This window comes from Triticum dicoccoides, chromosome 5A (assembly GCF_002162155.2).
Source record: "Triticum dicoccoides isolate Atlit2015 ecotype Zavitan chromosome 5A, WEW_v2.0, whole genome shotgun sequence".
In the NCBI taxonomy this organism is placed as follows: Eukaryota; Viridiplantae; Streptophyta; class Magnoliopsida; order Poales; family Poaceae; genus Triticum; species Triticum dicoccoides.
In genome coordinates, this window is record NC_041388.1 from 392,020,778 (window position 1) to 392,043,412 (window position 22,635).

The 22,635-nt window shown below is 42.7% G+C and overlaps 2 protein-coding genes across 2 annotated transcripts; one reads left to right on the forward strand and one right to left on the reverse strand.

The window, feature by feature from the left end:
• Positions 1 to 4,526: 4,526 nt before the first annotated feature.
• On the reverse strand, positions 4,527 to 10,418 carry LOC119299587. The gene is made up of 6 exons (XM_037576773.1): positions 10,260 to 10,418; positions 9,871 to 10,028; positions 9,678 to 9,738; positions 8,419 to 8,535; positions 5,060 to 5,169; positions 4,527 to 4,951 (listed from the first exon to the last, which is right to left on the reverse strand). Exons 1-6 carry the CDS (start codon positions 10,416 to 10,418, stop codon positions 4,903 to 4,905), a joined length of 654 nt encoding a protein of 217 aa, XP_037432670.1. The 3' UTR covers positions 4,527 to 4,902.
• A 3,297-nt stretch (positions 10,419 to 13,715) lies between these two features.
• LOC119301757 (NAD(P)H-quinone oxidoreductase subunit L, chloroplastic-like) lies at positions 13,716 to 15,145 on the forward strand. Its single transcript, XM_037578740.1, has 5 exons — positions 13,716 to 13,914; positions 13,997 to 14,071; positions 14,206 to 14,316; positions 14,409 to 14,503; positions 14,821 to 15,145. Exons 1-5 carry the CDS (start codon positions 13,765 to 13,767, stop codon positions 14,966 to 14,968), a joined length of 579 nt encoding a protein of 192 aa, XP_037434637.1. The 5' UTR covers positions 13,716 to 13,764; the 3' UTR covers positions 14,969 to 15,145.
• The last annotated feature ends 7,490 nt before the right edge of the window (positions 15,146 to 22,635 follow it).

Genomic DNA, 22,635 nt, shown 5'->3' on the forward strand with positions numbered 1-22,635 from the left:
AAGGGAGAAGCTGGTGATGTGGTGGATGCCACAGGCTATCGGAGCATCGTCGGAAGTTTGCGCTACCTGTGCAACACTCGTCCTGACATCACTCATGCAGTCGGGATGGTGAGCAGGTATATGCAGGCACCCACGGCGGCACATTGGGCAGCGGTAAGGCAGATTCTGCGCTACATCAGGGGCTCAGTTGGGTATGGCTGCAGATACAAGGGGAGCTCCAGTGGCGAGCCCAAACTGGTGGGTTTCAGTGACAGCGATCTAGCTGGGGACGTCGACGACAGGAAGAGCACCACGGGCGTAGCCTTCTTCCTCGACTCCAGCATCATCACTTGGACTTCACAGAAGCAAGCTGTGGTTGCCCTCTCGTCATGCGAGGCAGAGTACATCGCAGCCTGCAACGCTGCCTGTCAGGCAGTCTGGCTAAGCAGATTGCTAGGTGAATTACTTGGAAAACCACCTGCGGCTGTAAAACTGCTTGTGGACAACAGATCTGCAATCGAGCTGGCCAAGAACCCAGTGCACCACGAGCGGAGTAAGCATATCGATCTTCGTTTTCACTTCATTCGTGAATGCATTGAGGAGGGCAAGGTGGACATCGAGCACATCATCACAGATGGCCAGCTTGCTGATGTTTTAACGAAGTCACTGGGCCGTGTCAAGTTCTTGGAGACGAGACTGAAGCTCGGTGTCATGGAGGTCTCTTCGGGGCGCCAGGATTAAGGGGAGAATTGTTGGTTTTGTAATCCTGTCGCTAGTAGTGTTTTAGTTTCAGTTTTTTCAGGCTTAGCAAATAAAACGGCAAGTACATGAGCCTGTTCATGTCTTGACCGAATCTTCAGTAGCAGATAGGTAGCTTAGGCGGCCGTGCGCGTTTCGTGGGATGGCACGAACCAAAACGTGCATGGCGGCATCAAGGGCGTGGCGAGTTGGTCGTGGGATGGCGCGGCCGAATAGCTCGGGCATGACCCCCTTTTTGTTCTTTCAGTTTGTTGCTGTTAATAAGAGGAAGGAAGAAAACGCTGCAAGCTGTACGCAGCACAAAAACTCTATTGTCTCTCCCAAGTTTCCTAACTAACAAGGTTTAGTAGAGGAAAGTTTCGAAAGTACATCCTTACATTTGTCGACATCACCCAGACCTCTAATGTTCCACGAACAAAAAGATAAGGTAGCATTACTCATCTAAGGAAGCAACATGACACTAAAAGACAATACAGATAGATAGACCCCACACAGATCCTACGATAGTCTTGTGGGGAAGACAATCAGGCATGATCACTTGCGGGCAGCAAACATCGCAAAGGCGACGAGGTCGGCCTCCTTCATGGAAGAGCCACAAGCCTGGGCCAAGGCCGCTAGGGCGAAGGGGGAGGCTGGCTCCAAGTCCTCAGCGTCCAGCTTGGCGTCGCGAACGGCATCCTCAAAGTCCTGGGCACCCTGCTGCAGGTCCAGGCGTTTTGCCTTGGCCTTGGACATCTTGTCAATGTGTAAACAACCATATGGCTTAGGCTTAGTCAGGCGCGTGCTTCGGCACACGTGGACAGCATCCTTGGCCCGCTTCTTCATGTTGCGGCGCTGATCCGCCACGGCAACTTTGTAACAGCACATTCATACATTTTCATCAAATCTGACAGATGCCGTTTGCGTTGGTCCATGTCAGCTCCCTACGTAATGTGTGGGTCCTACGAAATGCCCATCAGCTCCCTATGTAATGTGTGGGTCCTACCTCTCATTGAAACAGAGAAAGAAATAGTGTAGAATAAAAATGGGAGAAAGGGAGTTCAAACCCGAGACCGGCGACTATTTGGGCTTGTAGACTTTGGTGTGGTCACGAGCTTGGCACTTGCCACCCACGGTATATGGCTAGGAATACAGTATTTGTCACTATTTGTTGGTACTTAAGGATGTCTGATGGTCACGAGCCCTTAAAAAATACAAACAGAGTGGCAAATGGGTTATCACAAAAATAAGAAACAACTTATACTCGCTCCGTTTTAAATTACTCATCGTAGAAATAGATGTATCTAAAACTAAAATACATCTAAATACATCCATACATACGACAAGTAATTTAGAACGGAGGAAGTACATTCGAAAGAGCGATCAATTAAAGATGTTATCCGACATCATAAATGTCAGCCTGTCGTTATCTTATTTTTCAAGAACACCTCAAGAGGGGAAGAGGGTTTCTATATTTCATTAAGAAGAGAATTGCCCAATTATTTTATTGAAGGTGTTGGTTCGAAAATTTTCTTAGAAAGTAGTAGACTTTGGTGTGGCTTCTAGTTGAACCATGGACCAACCAACAGCTGCGGTGATTCGTCCTAGAAGGTGTTGCCTTGGAGGGTTGCACAATTTATTTGCCGATACATTCTCCGTCCGTATGGTGATAGGATTTAAAGATACTGCAACGAGTAGGGATGGCACCCGCCGGGTTTGGGTACGGCTGGAGCCACCCCATACCCTTACCCGTGACCCCAAACCTTACCCATCACCCGTACCCATACCCGTCAACGGGTACAATTTTTCCCCATACCCATCACCCGTCAGGGTAAATGGATACCCGCGGGTAAAATTACCCATATTTGCAACACATCAATTTGAGCATTACATAGTCACAAACAATAACTTATAATAATAATAATTTATAAAAAACAAAACTTCATTTGAATTTACACACAAGAACAACACTTCATTCGAACAGTTGCACTCTAAAACATTTGGATTTACACACAAGAATCCCTACAAGAACGCTCATGTGATAAATAACACTGCTATTTTTTTAGAATTTCTGAAGCTAAATGAACAACTCGTCACTCTTGCTGCAGCAAAAGAATTCACGGTTCAGATAATCACTTTACACACGGAGTGCTCGTAGTTGTATCTCTGTGCAAAATAATGAATTACCAAAAAGAGGTGGATGCTGTGGTAACAATCGTTGAACACAAATAGTGCTCGTCACCATTTTGCTGCAGCAATAACCACGACATGATCCCTCTTTCTAAAACTTCATGGTTCAGTTCAGACTTAAGAAGCTCGCAATGACACACAGAAAGTCGTATTCATCACATCATCTATATACATCACGTCTACTCAGCAGAAATCAATGCTCATCTACATGAATGCATCACAGCATCTTGTACAGCAAATATCTCCAAACTATAAGATCGGTGCTCGTAATCGTAAAATCATAAAGAAAATCGATACTCTCCTAGCTGAAATAGCCATGCTCCTGTTCTTGTGCTTTGCGGCAGCAGATCGACCATTGCTAAGTAGGCTAGGGCGTACCTGCTTCACGGACGTCTTGGACATAGTGTTGCGATGGTGTTGCACCTTGGACCCTGGAGCATGAGGTGGAAGACCTTGACGTCAGCCGGGGAGTTGGCTCTTTCCTGGCGCGCGAGGAGGAAGGCACCATACAACGATAGGGTTGGGCTTGGGCTCGGTGTTGGCGTGTTGTGCTCCTCGCTGTGGTGGTCGCCGAGCTGCAGATCCTTGCGGTTCCCATCCACACGCGAGCTATCATCGTCCTGTGGGTCCATGGTGGTGGCGCGAGGCAGCAAGCGGCTGGAGTCGCTGGCGTTGGCGGCCGGCAGCGAGAGCCGAGAGCCCAAGAAGATGAGATCAATCTATTCTGCTGGGCGTTGGCTGCTACAAGCATGCGACTTAATTTTGGACGTCAATCACGCAATCACGTTGATATATAACCATAAAAGGAACGAGGCAATTCTGGACATCAATTACCTAGACACACGTACTATCATGTTTGGGATTCTGGACGTGGGATAGCTGCGGGATTTATGTCCACATAATGATACAATACAATTAATATGTGGATTTATAATATTTTAGGCCTATTTATCCAATTATACGTGGGTACATGGGTACACGGGTATGGGTTATACTAAACCATACCCGTACCCACCAAACCCGATGGGTTTCAAATTTTCCTATTTATGTACCCATGGGTATTTTTGTGATCCAAACCCTTGCCCTAATAGGGTTTTTACCCGCCGGGTACGCGGGTAATGGGTACCCATTGCCATCCCTAGCAACGAGATTTGTCCTTTCTTTCTTTAACTTGATTTGTTTGCATATCAATAGTTAATACTAACAGTTTGTCTAATTCACATTTAGATGTTTTTTAAGGATGTCATAACCTCCCACAAACATATAATGCAGCAACAAGAAATTAAAAAAAATAGGAAAAAAAAATAGACCACAAACAGAGTGAACATCAGCTTAAATGTAACATAATTGACATAATTATGTCACATCTAGATGTGTCCTATACAGACCCTAATACTAATATATGACTAAGTGCATCAATTGATGCAAAGGTTGAGGGTTTATCCTCATTTTGAAGGGAAAAAACGACATTCACGTGTTTTTCCACAGGTATATATATATACGCGTTTGTCCTCAATGTGCTGGCCCGGTAAAAATTGTGGGATGTTGGAATGCTGTAGCATGACCCGTCATTTCTGCCGTAGAAGAAAATGAGAAAAAAAAAGGAAAACAAGAGGGAATCGAAGGATGGAAAGGGATTGGCTAGAGGTCAATCGACCGACACAAGATAGGGGTCAGTCGATTGTTGCAAAAGTACAAACAAACCAATCCAATAGAAAACTGACTGACCCAAAACTGGGATCAGTCGACAACCCAATAATGCAAAAAGGCTCAGTAGTTTCTGTTTCTTTCTTCTGCTATCTGTCTAGCCCAGAAAGAAAAAGGGCCTGAAAACCCGCTAAACTAAAGATCCAATAAACGTACAGCTCACTAGGTCTTCCTCCTTGCCCCCTCTGCTTTGTTCCTCGACATCCACACAGCCGCCACCATGGAAGCAGAAACAAAGCTCAGATCTCCTCCTGTCTTCTGATATTTCTGGGTAACTTCTCCATAGGATTATTGCTGGCAATATACTTCTCCTTCGATTTCCCAAAGTTTAGTTCCTCTGATTCATACACAGATCACAGATCTACTAAGAAATGGATGACCCTCAATTTCATACCCAGATCACAGATCTGTCATCAGGAACAAAAAAAACGAAGAACAAAGAAACCTGGAGATCAAATTGCTTCTGATCAGGCAAAGGTATATCATTATTTGCTGCCCCATCTCCAGTATATTTTGTCTGAATTTTATTTTAGATGCTGCATCTTCTGAAACCACCTGCAAAAATAACCAGAGTGCCTAAAAATAACCAGAGTAGAAAATTGTGAAATACAGAAGCAAATCATGATGGAAATCATGAAAATGCATTGAAAGTTAACTTGATGGTGTCAACGTTCTTCACGCATAGTAGTTAAAAGTGTGTTCAACTACAGTCCTATCAGAAAACCACCCTAAATACACAAACTACAACACGGATGTTCATAAAAGTAAAATTGCAATTGTTTCTCTAGAGTATACTTGACTACAGTTTGTCCAGAGATACAAAATTTCATCAGAATTACTAAATTTGCACCTTCAGTCAAAAAGTGGATATCAAATAAGAAGTATGTGAAGTATGTCGACCGAAGTGAGTTCCATAAATCATATAAAAATGTGTCAACCACTATATTTGCATTTTCAGGTACCAAAAATTGCACATAATGCTCTCCAGCAAGAATACAATGAGAGTGCAGGTAAAAGGCAATACAACACGGTAAGGGAAAAAAGATTTAATGCAGCATTAGCAAGAGATTTATTTTTGAATCTCACAAGTTTTAAAAGAATATTTTCTTTCTAAACAATTTGCATACAAAATCTGCAGGTGCTGAAAATTTTGTATGAAGGCAACGAACATATGTAGTCACTTAAAAATCAATCAATGGATATTGTGAGGTTAGTTTGTATTCATTTACAAATTATGATGACATAGCAAACTAACATGTTGTATAATGTTTTCTAACAGGTTGCATTGCTTGGACAAAACATTGCGGGAGGACAAGAGCAACACTATGTTGCTAAACACAAAGAATCAATTCAAGAGGTGTAGTATGACAAAAGATGCATCAAATAATAAAATTTATGATTGTAAAATTTTGCATACAAACATAATTAAAGCTCCCAGTTATTAATTGTGCAAGGACAATTTTGATTTATGTGTTGCAGGAGTCAAATGAGGTCCAATTAGGAAAGCAAAGATTCCAAAGGGTTAATGAGTTGCTACTACTACAAGGAACCACACAATCTTACACAGAACTAATGCAACAAATGACAACATGACAATAATATAAGCAGCTTCACTTCATTCTTAACTTGCACACACTATATAGTAGAGTTGAATCCATAAAAAAATTGCACATCCATTGTACTGAACTTGCACACATAAAAAATACTGGGGTTTACTGGTAGATACATTAGTTTGAACACAAATGGATTTAAACTACATGGATTACTGGAGTTAGATACATGGACGTAGCTAACTCAATACTCAAATAGAACGACAACAACAAAACTAGCATATAAAACTAAAAAATATTCAAAATAAACTTGGATCGACATGATACTAAACTTGCACAGTACTATATATACAAATCATCTTATACTGAACTTGCACACACTTTATAATAGACTTGAATGCATAGAAAAATTGCACATTCATCGTAGTGAACTTGCAGACATTTGACAACAGCAAAAAAATACTAGGGTTTACTGGTAGATACATTAATATGAACAAAAAAGGATTTAAACTGCACGGATTACAGGAGTTAGATACATGGATGTAGCTAACTCAATTCATAAAAATAACTACAACAACAAAACCTAGCCCACAAAAGTGAAAATATTCAAAATAAAACTTGCATCATCATCATACTAAACTTGCACACTACTATATAAACAATGAATTAAACTAAACTTGCACACACTTTAGACTAGACTTGTATCCATAAAAAAATTGCAAATTCATCATACTGAACTTGCACACATTTGACAACAGCAACAAAACCTAACCCACAAAAGTGAAAATATTCAAAATAAAACTTGCATCGTCATGATACTAAACTTGCACACTACTATATAAATAATGAATTAAACTAAACTTGCCCACACTTTATACTAGACTTGTATCCATAAAAAAATGCAAATTCATCATACTGAACTTGCACACATTTGACAACAGCAAAAAATATACTGGGGTTTACTGTTAGATACATTTATTTGAACAAAAATGGATTTAAACTACATGGCCATAAAACTCAAAATTTTCAAAAAAAAACTTGCATCCTCAGGATACTAAACTTGCACGCACTATATATACATTGTTTTTAACAAAAAGGGATTTAACCTCCATGGATTACTTGGAGGTGGCAAAATTCATTCACAAAAAAACTACATCAACAAAACTAATCCATGAAACTAAAAAAATTGAAAATATAATTACACACACTTTACAACCGCCAAAAAATTCATGAAAAACTTGAAACAAAATGATAAAATGAACAATGGAAACTTCTCTAGGAAAGAATCCAACACTGAAGAATCCAACACTGAATTTAAATATGTACGAAATGGTATCCTACTTTGAGGTTTACTGCATGAATTACATTGATTTCAGCAAAAGGAATTTAACCTATGTGAATTATATAGTACCTCAGTAAATACACAAAAATAACTACAAGAAAAGAACTAATCCTTAAGTTTGCACACAATTTATTACATTGCACATTTATTACAGTAAAATTGCACACATTTTACAATAGCAAGACTAATATTAGCCTTGTTGATATCTTAAATTAAAATTTACTGGAAGTAGATACATTGATTTATACAAAAGACATTTAACCTACATGGATAACAGGGCTGCTAACTCAAATTGGCAATTATAAGTACAACAACAGAACTAATCCATAAAATTCAAAATTTACAAATAAAACTTTTATCCACCTTACAAATACTAGACTTGCACACACTTTATACATTTTCATCATACTGAACTCGCACACACATTATACTAGAATTGAATCCACACAAAAAATTGCACAGTGATCATAGTGAACTTGCACACATTTTACAACTGCAAAAAACTGGGGTTTACTTGTAGATAAATTTATTTGAACAAAAATGAACTTGATTACAGTAGTTATAAACATGGACGTAACTAACTAAATTCAAAACTAAAATTACAACAACAAACCTAATTCATAAAACTCAACATTTCCAAAATGAAACTTGCATCCTCATGATACTAGAGTTGCACACACTACAAGAGAGGAAAGAATTAATAAAAATGTATACTAAAAGAATATCCTAGTTTGAGGTTTACTGCAAGTATAAACATTGAATTCAACAAAAGGAATTACACGAACTACACAGTACCTCAAAGAATTGAAAAATATAAAATCATTAAAATTCTAAAAATAAAGAATTTGCAACCTCTTACAAGGGGATACCAAAAAACAAAGAATGTAAATGGATATGATTAATACAACTCACCATCCTCGTAAAGCAAAAAATCATCAAGGACAACATCAAAAACTTCAAGGACTTCATCAGCTGGCACAAACGAAAAGCATGGAGCACCAGGACAGCGACAAACAGGGCAAACCATACCTGTACAAAAAATAAACATATGGTTATTCTACATGGATAACTTACAATGAAAGATCTCAAAATGAAGAAGTTCCCTAAAAAAGATTAAATCTAAATTGCATCTCTAAGCAACTAAACTTGCATAAACTCTTCGGATATCAATTGGGAACCATACATAAATAAAAGCTGATAACTGTAAAAAATAAGAACATTCCAAGAGTTCGAAAAAAATCACAACTAGCACAAATACAACACACCCATACACACACTGGAAAAATATAACGTTAGCTCAGACCTGACCTTTGCTCAAACATAACAAAGTACCAAAGCTAAAACATACAAACTGACTACCAAACCTAACCACTTAAAAAACCAAAACAAATAATTTGGTATCAGGGGTTCAAATTACACCTGCATCAATAGCTAAAAGCTAAAAAGAGAGCATTACATTAAGTATACAAACAGAAAAGATTTCATCTTTGGACAGATGTTGCAAAACTCATCTCACCCACTAATAAATAAATAAAAACCTAACCAGTAAAACTTAACATAATCAGTCAAAAGATTCCTAACCATACTACTCCTACTACCACCAAATACACAAAAAAGTCTAGACTAACACTAACCAACCAGAAGAACCATACCATACTACTCCTACTACCACCAAAAAGACGAATCTAAAAAGTAAAAACACTAACCATTGTACTACTACAAGCACGTAATACACAAAAAAATAATCTGAAATTACCCTAACCAATCAAAACAACGCTAGCAAATACTACTACTACCACCAAGAATACAAATCTAAAAGTAAAACACCTAACCACACAAAATAAAGACCAAATCTGAAGCATCATACACAAAAAAGAAGACTAAGCACAGAGTAGAACTACTACTAAACAACAAGAACACTACAGTGGTCACCTAATCAGTTGAACGAACAGATCTAAAGGTAACAGAAACACACACCTAACAAATCAGAAACAAGAAACCCTAAAACATTACAAAGAACCCTACCACTAAACAACAAGGACCATGCACTAGTCACCTAATCAGTGGCAACATTAGATCTAAAATGACTACAAAAACAAACAACAAAGAACATCATAGCAAGAAAGCCTAAAACGATACATAGAGGGGATTCAAAGAGAATGAGAAATTACAAAAAAGGAGCAGATTCGCCAAAGTAAATCCTTGATCCAAGAAAATCCGCAGTTACTGATCCTGCATACACAAACAGCTTCAAAACATCAATACCTTCAAAACCTACAACACAAATAGCATGAAAATAGAGCAGAGAGCAGAAACGAGCAACATAGCCGAGGGAGGAGAAAAAACAGCAGAGCTCCGACGAACCCTAGCAGGATTAGTAACCCTACACGAGAAGAGAAGAAGATAGGAACGGGAGAGCTCGAGGGGAAAGTGACTGACAGGATTCCAGACAACGAAGAGATAAGAAGGGGAGCGGCCGATGCTAGCGATTCTAGAAGCGGGCTGGGCGGGGCCGGTGGGCGCTAAGCTAGGCTAGAAGCCTGTTAACGGGCGGACAAAAGAAAAAAAACGGGCGCCCGCAAGGCTGAGCGAGCCCAATAGCAGAATCGAATGACCAGAAACAAGTATCAGTCGATTTGAACTAGGCCCAGCACACCACACAAAACAGAACAGAAAAAACCAACGCACACATCTCAAAGCACAAATCCAACAGCCAGAAATTCGACTGAGCCAAACTGAAAAAATCAGCTGACTGAAAAGTAGCTAAATTGGATGGAAATGGAGTAGCCATTGACTTCCAGTATCATCATGCCGCTCAGTGTTCGTCCCCTCCCCAGAGCACGTCGCGCCTGCGCACCGGCCGGCCTGGACCTGTCAATCGGGCACGGATCATGGCCGGCAGCGCCTTCCATCGGTAATTGTAGCGACACTGGCAGAGGCAGCCTCTGACATGACCTCCACGCCTGAGGTTTGACACACCAACTTGGCAAAAGTTTCTTCCTTCTTTTCCCCGGCCTATTTGTGCCTGTGCTGCCCGCCACCATCATGATTCATGCCTCTTCCTTTGTCCAGGATTAGTCAGCCTGTTCAATTCACATAAGCCATGATCCATTTTATTGGACGGTATCAGGGTTGGGTGTTGCTCCTTGGCCAAACCGAACCATGGCAAATAAAACGAGGCAAAAATAATTTGAACCGATGAAAGCATCTACAACTAGGCGCACCATATCCGGCCCAAACATCCGGACGGGCTGCACAGTCACTGGCTTAATAGAAAAAAGCCACCCAACCAGGTTCCTCATACGCGGCCCAAACGTCCGGGCTGTTCGGTGTGGGGCCGAATATGGGAGGCCTGGACGTGGACACCGCCGTCACGTTAGACCAGCCCAGTATGGCCCACGTCACCCACCACTGTCCCTATAAAACCTCAGCCGGTCGTCCGAACCCTAGTCAAACCTCACTCGCACGAGTCTTCTCTCCCACTCAGCTCTACTCCTATCTCCTCTCCATCTCCACAATCTCTCCCATCCCCTCCGCCATGGCCGAAAGCAGACCTGAGAGTGGCTCCGACAAGATCGACTGGGCTAAGATGGCCTCCGACTCGTCAAGCTCATCTGTGCTGGACGAGGAGGAACTCGTGCTCTGCATTGCTTTTCGTCACTCGCAGACGAAGCTGCACGGGAGCTCCTCCTCCACGACGTCGCCAGTGGCCAAGGTAGGCAACTATAGCTCCGCGGCGCCTTGACGCCGCCCTACGAGGTCTGCCTTCCCCGGTCAAGCGGCAAGGTGATCAGCGGCACCCGACACCGCTAGCAATTGCTCTTCCTGGGAGCCACTCAGTGCTAGTGCCCGCATCGTCGAGCCCGCAATCACAACAGCAGTAGACGGAGACGGAGGGGCGCTTATTATATCGCCATGAAGAAGGTGGCATAGGCCGTGTCAAGCCGCTACGGCTGCGAGTCCTCCAGATATGAACCGGAGTTGTTACCGCCTGCCTCCGACGACGGCGAGGCACTTCATGACGCAATTCGCCGCTCCTACACGTCAGCGGAGACCAACACCCACCGTCGGTGACGCAAAAATGCATCGACGCTTCACCTGGCGCTCGAGGAGCCCGAAAGGTTGGCGATGCAGAACCACAAAATATATCAGCAAAAACTGTCGTCGAAACAATCCCTGTGTTTGTCTAGCATTGGTTGGTTCCAAAGATCGTTTCGACTTCCCATCATAAAAAAGATTGTTCTAACTTTGCTTGGCTACAATGTCTAATAGGTCGAGGAGGCATGAGATCACATAATGCATCCACTTGATCCCCATCGAATGGTACAGGCATGCCAAATTCTTCACTGGACAGTTGCACGCCGGTCCATAATCAACCCGCCTACCCAGATAAGGACAACCCGAGGGACATCAATAACCACCACCGTCCTAGGACGCTGATCATTTGGATCTCGGTGCCCCGCCTTGTGCTAGGGCCTGCGAGCGATGGCAAACAACTAGATCTTGCATAATGGCAAAGCAGTAAGTGGAAGAGTGAAAGAGGAGGAAGTGAGTTGACGGTGGAAGGGAGAGGACTCGGTGCACATAGGTGGAAGGAGGCGGCATCAAGGGAGTTCCATAGAATAAGTACAGACTAGGGGATGTCGTGTTTATGTGGCCTAGAATAGATTTATATATTTATACATAATAATAAAGAGGTTATTGCTTCTGTCCATCCGTTCAAAAAAAAACCCTGGAAATACTATAAATTATCCACTATGCCACCCATAAGTGAAGAAAACAATCCGTTTTTTCTTTTTAAAGTCAACGTCGTGCTTCATTGTTTTATAGTAAATGTGATATCAATATAAATCATAGACGCACAAGTAGCACTGTGGCTAGCGCCCCAACCTGCACATTTTTTCCCTCCATTTTCTCACGCAAGTCCTCCCCCACACATGCATTCATGGTCCGGCCCATGTGCGGGGCTTGACTCCCCATTTTTTTCATTTCTTTTTTCATCTTGTTTTCTTTCTACTTTAAAACAATTCGGGATCTCTAAATTTTAAAAGTTGTGAGTTTTCAAAAATATGTTCGAGAAATCATAAAATGTATGTGAACTCAAAAAATGTTTAGGAAATCATAAAATTTTTGCGGATTCAAAAAATGTTGGTGGTTTTGCAAAACTGATCACAAACTATAAAGAATATGCAAAATTTGGAAAACAAATGGTCGGGAAATAAAATCATGAACATGATTTTGGAAAAAGTGACCATGTATTCAAAACATATTCGGGAGTCTGAAAAAATGTCCATGAAATTGTAGAAAATATTCACAGAAATTCAAAAAAACACAATTTTTAAATTTTGTTATTCAAAAAATGTTTGTTGAGTAAAAAAATGTTCATGAATTCGAAAACTGTTCATGCATTTCAAAAAATGTTCGTAAACAAAAATAATGTTCATGATTTTTTTGAGAAAATCTAAAATTTCAAAAAAAAAAGTCCGTCGATTCGAGAAACTGTTCACCGATTCAAAAGTCTTTTATGTCTAGAATTTGATTTGTTTTTTTGGAAGTCTTTATATATCTAGGCGTTGGGAGTAGTTCATGGTTGATGAGATTTGTTTTTAAAGTTTTAACCATTCCCTTGCGCAACATAATGACAAGTGTGTCATGTAGTGGCAAGCTCATAGCCTTGGGATTGCGATCACGTGGACAACATGACTATCATCGGTGAGGGTGGGAAGAAAAATAAATGGCAACATGGCGAGCCACTGTGTTTAAATAGAGGATGCTCATATATCAGCGTATTGAGTCATACTTATTCGGCTAGTTCATAATTTTTTTTCTCCCGTTGCAACACACAGACATTTGCTAGTATATTATTAACATGGGTAATGCTTTCTTGATAAATTTTTTTTATTTAATCTAAGTTTGAGTTAAATAGAAAAAACATCGACAAACAAACAGGGTTATTCCACACATCCAATTTACATAAAAAACACTTATAAGACATCTTATATCTAAAAATTATCATAAGGTAAACAGGACACAAATTCCAAGGATTGTCCCAATATTGCTTTGATCCTCCTCGAACGTAAAAATAGACGAACGAGGCATCCGTCACCGAGTGGCGTCCACTGGATCCCCATCCAACGGTGCAGGCACGTCAAATCCTTCACTGCCAGACAGTTGGACGCCGGTCCTTAGCCACCCCCGCCTACCCATCCAGATAAGGCGCCAAGGCCACCTGCCGTCCAAAGCTGTTGCCTGCCACCAATGGAGACCACCGCCTCATGGCGCCTCCTCCCCGCTGCGTCCTCGCCGCGTCCCTCCCTGCTTCAAGCCAGACGGCAGGCGACCTTCCCTTCGTCTCTTCAACAGCCGGCGATCTCCAAGTCCAGGATCCTCTGCCTTCTCCATGACAAGGTCTCAGCTAACCACAGCTTCACACATATGTATTTGCGAGTTGTGGCATCTGATCCGCCTTCTTTCTTGATTGCTTGCGTAGCCTGCCCCTACCTCCGAGAGCTCGCAGCTGCAGAAGCTGGCCTCCGTGTTGCAGTGCGGCGCCGTCTGGGCAGCAGTATGGACGGACACCTTTAAAATTTCATTTGAGCTTGAATGAACCGGCCGTGCGGCAGTTCACATACATGCATGGGTATTAATCAGTGATCGCGCTGCGGCGAATTCGTGTGTGTTTTGGGTGCACGCGTGCAGGTGCAGGCCCCGGCTGCTTTGGCGACGGTGAGCGGGGAGGAGGACCTTGACCTCCTGGGGATACTGCCGCCGGTGGCTGCGATCGCCTTCGTCTACCTCTTCGTTGCTCCCGTACGTGAGCCTAGCTACTTGTTCTGACCCGATTTGGGGAATAGTAATGGGTGGTTAGCTGATTGTGTTCCGGCGGTGTGGCGTGCGTGCAGCCGATTATCATGAACTGGATGAGACTGAGGTGGTTCAAGCGCAAGTTCGTCGAGACGTACCTGCAGTTCATGTTCACTTACCTCTTCTTCCCCGGGTGAGTCGTTGCCTTTCAACAGCTAGCTGCTGCTTAATTAGTGCTTATACAAATAAATAAAAACAATCAAGGCAAGTTCTATATACTACTGTCGACGTAATATAAAGCGGGACGAAAGCCTGTTTCGAGAGGTAATCGTGCGTACAGTATCATGTGGCACCTAGCTAGTTCGGTTGAGAATCTGGCGCGACAGTTTGTATCCTCGTACAACCATTTTCTCATTTTCTTTTGAAATGGAAGTGTATATCAGTAGAAATTAAGTAGTCTTCTACCCTCAGTAATATCATCAACTGAATTCAGCATATATTCAACTGCAGGTTGATGCTGTGGGCACCGTTCGTCAACTTCAGAAAGTTCCCAAGGGATAAAACCATGAAGTACCCTTGGTCAAAACCCAAGGAAGGCACCCCGCTGTTCAAGGACAGATACCCACAAATTGACTCCTTCAGAGAGAAGTACTACTAGTATATACGTACTGTAACAAATACAGATATGGATGATCTGGAGCGACGTTTCTTTTACAGATCCATGTGCCTCTGTAACATATATTTTTAACATGTTCTACTTGGACGCTCCAAGCATATTCTGGGGCCCACCATGAGCCCGTAAAGGAAAATTTAGGGGAATGGCCATAATCACCGTTGACGTGTTTGGTTGCTCACACCGTTTTTGGCCTCTTCCGCTCGTGGCCAGGCGGGGAATGCAGGCTCTAGGTCATGTTTTGCAACTTGCTTTGTTATCCACAAATCCCTAGTCTGCACGAGAGGGCCTCAATGTTCCCCGGTGTTTGGTTGCCCGTGTTTTGGGATTGTCTTGGGCTGATGCAGATATTGTGTTTGGTTGCACATTTTTGACCTGTTGTGATTACCATGCACCCCCTATGTGGTGAGTTTACCGGCTACCACTGTTGTCATCGCATTGTACTTATGATCATGCATAGTTAGGATAACAACAAATATACAACGGCGACATATTGGACGAATATTATGAAATCGTTCAACCTACTTGACCCGATATGACCTGCACCCTTGCCTACTCCATGCCCGCTCTTCTCTTTGACTACGAACTTGGAGTAATCATCATCTACCTCCACTTTAGTCTCAAACCCTCTATGACAACTATTCTTGTAACCACTCACTTGCTCGTGGAAAGTATGTCATGAACTATAGACTCCTCAAACCCTCACTGAGTACACCACATACAACTTCATCTACCAAGGGAGAAGAAGAAAATATCAACATGGAGGACAAGCAATCATATATGGTGGATAAGGCTGGGTTTCCGGCAGAATTAGGCCATGACTAAACTCAACGTATTTCAACGCCTACAATGGTTAGCATCAGTAATAGCAATGTGAATAAGAACAATGCATCACTACAACGGTAAGCATCAGGGTAAAAATGTTGAGCATTCATCATTGGGTAAGGCATGAATAATCTTCACTGCATGTTGTCATGTAGAAGGGGGAAGCTGATATAAGGATGAGAACTACAATGTGTAGAACCAACCCTCATAAGAACGATCGCCCTGATACATGGACTGCACAACAATGAAATCATGAAGCTCAACACACTACCACAAAACATGCATCTAGCATACAACATATGACAAAGATAACATATGATCTACAACGTCCACACATAAATTTGTGAAATAGACATGTAGAACATGTCATACTAGCACATAAGTATGAATTTAGGACAACACAATCAACATCATCACTATCGGCAAGCAAAGTCTACCATACCAATAAAACGACATATGATCTACCAAATCCTGAGACAACACCATGAAGCAATACTTTCAAAACCTATCATACTATCTTCATATCTACTCACACCTACCACATGCTCAAAGATCTAAGCTAAAAAATTGGAGTTTGATGTTACTTACACTCATTAGAGGAGTGAAGGAGGCATGAAAAAACTCAAAGAAGAAGAGGAGGAAGAAGGCTTGCCGCCACCGACCACCGCCGACCAGAGAAGATGGCATCACTTACTTGCTCGTCGGCGAAGAATCTTCTTGGTACAGAGAGTTCGAGGGGGGGGGGGTAAATGGTGGCTTGGTTTTAGCGGTGAGCCGAAGGAGGGTAAATAGGGCGAGGGATTTGGTGGGCGATGACCAAATTTCTCAAGTCATTTTTTGCGGATACATGCAAGCTGGCGTATCTCCTCGTTCGCACGAGCTCGACACCGCATCCCCCTCCCTGCATGCGATGAGGTTGGCTCTTCGGAAACATCTGATTTGGCATTCATTTGGATTGAGTTTCATGTGGGCCACTTTCTCCATGGAGCTCTGGTAACAGAATGGCCCAAATTTCCCCCCAAGCCTGCATGGATGTCTTACGAGCAATCAAACATGCTTGAAGTGTATTGTTTCATGCTTGAGAGCTGAAGGAAATATGCCCTAGAGGCAATAATAAAGTTGTTATTTATATTTCCTTATATCATGATAAATGTTTATTATTCATGCTAGAATTGTATTAACCGGAAAGTTGATACATGTGTGGATACATAGACAAAACAAAGTGTCCCTAGTATGCCTCTACTTGACTAGCTCGTTAATCAAAGATGGTTAAGTTTCCTGACCATAGACATGTGTTGTCATTTGATGAACGGGATCACATCATTAGGAGAATGATGTGATGGACAAGACCCACCATTAGCTTAGCATAATGACAGTTAAGTTTTATTGCTATTGCTTTCTTCATGACTTATACATATTCCTCTGACAATGAGATTATGCAACTCCCGAATACCGGAGGAACACCTTGTGTGCTATCAAACATCACAAACGTAATTGGGTGATTATAAAGATGCTCTACAGGTGTCTCCGAAGGTGTTTGTTGTGTTGGCATAGATCAAGACTAGGATTTGTCACTCCAAGTATCGGAGAGGTATCTTTGGGCCCTCTCGGTAATGCACATCACTATAAGCCTTGCAAGCAATGTGACTAAAGAGTTAGTTACAGTATGATGCATTACGGAACAAGTAAAGATACTTGCTGATAACGAGATTGAACTAGGTATGAGGATACCGACAATCGAATCTCGGGCAAGTAACAGACCGATGACAAAGGGAATGATGAGGACATCAATACCATTGTCACACCCACAGCCCCTACTGTTACATATACTGGACCAATTACTAGAGCTCGCGCACGCCAATTAAATTACCAGGTACTTTTGTTGCTTGGTAATGATTCTAATGTTCATGAGATTATGATGCTGCCTAAATTGGATACATTTGTTTTGCTTACAAATGAAGTGCCTAGCTTGGAGAAGGATGAACATTGGAGCAAGAACACGCATGGAGTTGATGGCATGCGCAAGGGGATCAAGAACGGAGTTACAAGTGACGATTTCAGGACTTTGAAGCCGCCATAAGTGTTGGGGAACGTAGCATAAATTCAAAATTTTCCTACGTGTCACCAAGATCTATCTATGGAGTCATCTAGCAACGAGGGAGGAGTGGATCTACATACCCTTGTAGATCGCGCGCGGAAGCATTCAAGAGAACGGGGTTGATGGAGTCGTACTCGTCGTGATCCAAATCACCGATGATCCTAGCGCCGAACGGACGGCACCTCCGTGTTCAACACACGTACGGAGTAGCGACGTCTCCTCCTTCTTGATCCAGCAAGGGGGAAGGAGAGGTTGATGGAGATCCAGCAGCACGACGGCGTGGTGGTGGAAGTAGCGGGATTCCAACAGGGCTTCGCCAAGCGCTGCGGGAGGAGGGAGATGTGTCATGGGAGGGAGAGGGAGGCGCCAGGGCTTAGGTGTGGTTGCCCTCCCTTCCCCCCACTATATATAGGGCCAAGGGAGAGGGGGAGGGTGCAGCCTTGCCCCTTCCTCCAAGGAAGGGTGCGGCCAAGGGGGGGAGGAGTCCATCCTCCCCAAGGCACCTCGGAGGTGCCTTCCCCCTTTAGGACTCTCCCCTCCTCTTGTCCCTTTGGCGCATGGGCCTCTAGGGGCTGGTTCCCTTGGCCCATGTAGGCCAAGGCGCACCCCCTACAGCCCATGTGGCCTCCCGGGGCAGGTGGCCCCACCCGGTGGACCCCCGGGACCCTTCCGGTGGTCCCGGTACAATACCGGTGACCCCGAAACTTGTCCCGATGGCCGAAATAGCACTTCCTATATATAATTCTTTACCTCCGGACCATTCCGGAACTCCTCGTGATGTCCGGGATCTCATACGGGACTCCGAACAACTTTAAGGTTACCGCATACTAACATCTCTATAACCCTAGCGTCACCGAACCTTAAGTGTGTAGACCCTATGGGTTCGGGAGACATGCAGACATGACTGAGATGACTCTCCGGCCAATAACCAACAGTGGGATCTGGATACCCATGTTGGCTCCCACATGTTCCACGATGATCTCATCGGATGAACCACGATGTCAAGGACTTAATCAATCCCGTATACAATTCCCTTTGTCTAGCGGTACGATACTTGCCCGAGATTCGATCGTCGGTATCCCGATACCTTGTTCAATCTCGTTACCGGCAAGTCTCTTTACTCATTTCGTAACACATCATCCCGTGATCAACTCCTTGATCACATTGTGCACATTATGATGATGTCCTACCGAGTGGGCCCAGAGATACCTCTCCGTTTACACGGAGTGACAAATCCCAGTCTCGATTCGTGCCAACCCAACATACACTTTCGGAGATACCTGTAGTGTACCTTTATAGCCACCCAGTTACGTTGTGACGTTTGGCACACCCAAAGCACTCCTACGGTATCCGGGAGTTGCACAATCTCATGGTCTAAGGAAATGATACTTGACATTAGAAAAACTTTAGCATACGAACTACATGATCTTTGTCCTAGGCTTAGGATTGGGTCTTGTCCATCACATCATTCTCCTAATGATGTGATCCCGTTATCAATGACATCCAATGTCCATGGTCAGGAAACCGTAACCATCTATTGATCAACGAGCTAGTCAACTAGAGGCTTACTAGGGACATGGTGTTGTCTATGTATCCACACATGTATCTGAGTTTCCTATCAATACAATTCTAGCATGGATAATAAACGATTATCATGAACAAGGAAATATAATAATAACTAATTTATTAGTGCCAAAGTGTACAATACCGGTGACCCCGAAACTTGTCCCGATGGCCGAAATAGCACTTCCTATATATAATTCTTTACCTCTGAACCATTCCGGAACTCCTCGTGACGTCCGGGATCTCATCCGGGACTCCAAACAACATTCGGGTTACTGCATATACATATCCCTACAACCCTAGCGTCACCGAACCTTAAGTGTGTAGACCCTACGGGTTCGGGAACCATGCAGACATGACCGAGACGTTCTCCGGTCAATAACCAACAGCGAGATCTGGATACCCATGTTGGTTCCCACATGTTCCACGATGATCTCATCGGATGAACCACGATGTCAAGGACTTAATCAATCCCGTATACAATTCCCTTTGTCTATCGGTACGACACTTGCCCGAGATTCGATCGTTGGTATCCCGATACCTTGTTCAATCTCGTTACCGGCAAGTCTCTTTACTCGTTCCATAACACATCATCCCATGATAAACTCCTTGATCACATTGTGCACATTATGATGATGTCCTACCGAGTGGGCCCAGAGATACCTCTCCGTTTACACGGAGTGACAAATCCCAGTCTCGATTCGTGCCAACCCAACAGACACTTTCGGAGATACCTGTAGTGTACCTTTATAGCCACCCAGTTACGTTGTGACGTTTGGCAAACCCAAAGCACTCCTATGGTATCCGGGAGTTGCACAATCTCATGGTCTAAGGAAATGATACTTGACATTAGAAAAGCTTTAGCATACGAACTACATGGTCTTGTGCTAGGCTTAGGATTGGGTCTTGTCCATCACATCATTCTTCTAATGATGTGATCCCGTTATCAATGACATCCAATGTCCATGGTCAGGAAACCGTAACCATCTATTGATCAACGAGCTAGTCAACTAGAGGCTTATTAGGGACATGGTGTTGTCTATGTATCCACACATGTATCTGAGTTTCCTATCAATACAATTCTAGCATGCATAATAAACGATTATCATGAACAAGGAAATATAATAATAATCAATTTATTATTGCCTCTAGGGCATATTTCCAACAGTCTCCCACTTGCACCAGAGTCAATAATCCAGTTCACATCGCTATGTGACTAACACTCAAGGTCACATCCCCATGTGACTAACACCCAAAGAGTTTACTAGAGTCAATAATCTAGTTCACATTACCATGTGATTAACACTCGATGAGTTTTGGGTTTGATCATGTTATGCTTGTGAGAGATGTTATAGTCAACGGGTCTGAATCTTTCAGATCCGTATGTACTTCGCAAATTTCTATGTCATCTTGTAGATGCAACTACTACGCTACATTTGGAGCTATTCCAAATAACTATTCTACTATACGAATCCAGTTTACTACTCAGAATAATCTGGATTAGTGTCAAAGTTTGCATCGGCGTAACCCTTTACGACGAACTCTTTTACCACCTCCATAATCGAGAAAATTCCTTAGTCTACTAGTTACTAAGGATAACTTTGACCACTGTCCTGTGATCCATTCTTGGATCACTCTTGTACCCCTTGACTGACTCATGGCAAGGCACACTTCAGGTGCGGTACACAGCATAGCATACTGTAGAGAGCCTATGATAAAAGCATAGGGGACGACTTCGTCCTTCCTCTTTCTTCTGCCGTGGTCGAGCTTTAAGTCTTAACTTCATACCTTACAACTCAGGCAAGAACTCCTTCTTTGACTGATCCATCTTGAACACCTTCAAGATCATGTCAAGGTATGTGCTCATTTGAAAGTACCATTAAGCATTTTGATCTATCCTTATAGATCTTGATGCTCAATGTTCAAGTAGCTTAATCCAGGCTTTCCATTGAAAAACACTTTCCAAATAACCCTATATGCTTTCCAGAAATTCTACGTCATTTCTGATTAGCAACATGTCAACAACATATATTCATCAGAAATTCTATAGTGCTCCCACTCACTTCTTTGGAAATACAAGTTTCTCATAAACTTTGTATAAACCCAAAATCTTTGATCATCATCAAAGCATACATTCCAATGAACTAATAGGTACACTACAGGTACACTACAGGTACACTACAGGATTGCTATAATGAACTAACACTTAGCAACCGAACCGGTATCTAATACCCTGGTGCTACTAGGAGTACTAGTAAAGTACACATCAACACAATGTATATTCAATATACTTCTATCGACCTTGCCAGCCTTCTCATCTACCAAGTATCTAGGGTAAATCTGCTCCCGTGGCTGTTCCTCTTATTACAGAAGCACTTAGTCTCGGGTTTGGGTTCAACCTTGGGTTTCTTCACTAGAGCAGCAGCTGAATTGCCGTTTCATGAAGTATCCCTTCTTGCCCTTGCCCTTCTTGAAACTAGTGGTTTCACTAACCATCAACAATTGATGCTCCTTCTTGATTTCTACTTTTGTGGTGTCAAACATCGCGAATATCTCAAGGATCATCATGTATGTCCCTGATATATTATAGTTCATCACGAAGCTCTAGCAGCTTGGTGGTAAGAACCTCGGAGAAACATCACTATCTCATCTGGAAGATCAACTCCCACTCGATTCAAATGATTGTTGTACTCAGACAATCTGAGCACAAGCTCAACAATTGAGCTTTTCTCCCTTAGTTTGCAGGCTAAGAAAATCGTTGGAGGTCTTATACCTCTTGACGTGGGCACGAGCCTGAAATCCCAATTTCAGCCCTCGAAACATCCCATATGTTTCGCGACGTTTCAAAAAGTCTTCGGTGCCTCAACTCTAAACCGTTTAACTGAACTATCACGTAGTTATCAAAATGTGTATGTCAGATGTTCGCAACATCCACAGACGATGTTCGAGGTTCAACACACTGAGCGGTGCATTAAGGACATAAGCCTTCTATGAAGCACTGAGGACAATCCTCAGTTTACGGACCTAGTCCGCATAATTGCTACTATCAACTTTCAACTAAATTTTCTCTAGGAACATATCTAAACAGTAGAACTAAAGCGCGAGCTACGACATAATTTGCGAAGACCTTTTGACTATGTTCAGGATAATTAAGTTCATCTTATGA

What these genes read in the sequence shown, in the direction of transcription:
- LOC119299587 (XM_037576773.1), bottom strand. Translation starts at nt 10,418, where the DNA reads ATGGAAGGCGCTGCCGGCCATGATCCGTGCCCGATTGACAGGTCCAGG. An exon ending in GGGTTACTAATCCTGCTAGG is followed by an intron (nt 9,739 to 9,870) that starts GTTCGTCGGAGC and finishes TTGTGTATGCAG; the next exon opens with GATCAGTAACTGCGGATTTT. An exon ending in AGAAGCAATTTGATCTCCAG is followed by an intron (nt 4,952 to 5,059) that starts GTTTCTTTGTTC and finishes TGTATGAATCAG; the next exon opens with AGGAACTAAACTTTGGGAAA.
- LOC119301757 (XM_037578740.1), top strand. Translation starts at nt 13,765, where the DNA reads ATGGAGACCACCGCCTCATGGCGCCTCCTCCCCGCTGCGTCCTCGCCG. An exon ending in TCTGCCTTCTCCATGACAAG is followed by an intron (nt 13,915 to 13,996) that starts GTCTCAGCTAAC and finishes TTGCTTGCGTAG; the next exon opens with CCTGCCCCTACCTCCGAGAG. An exon ending in GCGGCGCCGTCTGGGCAGCA is followed by an intron (nt 14,072 to 14,205) that starts GTATGGACGGAC and finishes GCACGCGTGCAG; the next exon opens with GTGCAGGCCCCGGCTGCTTT.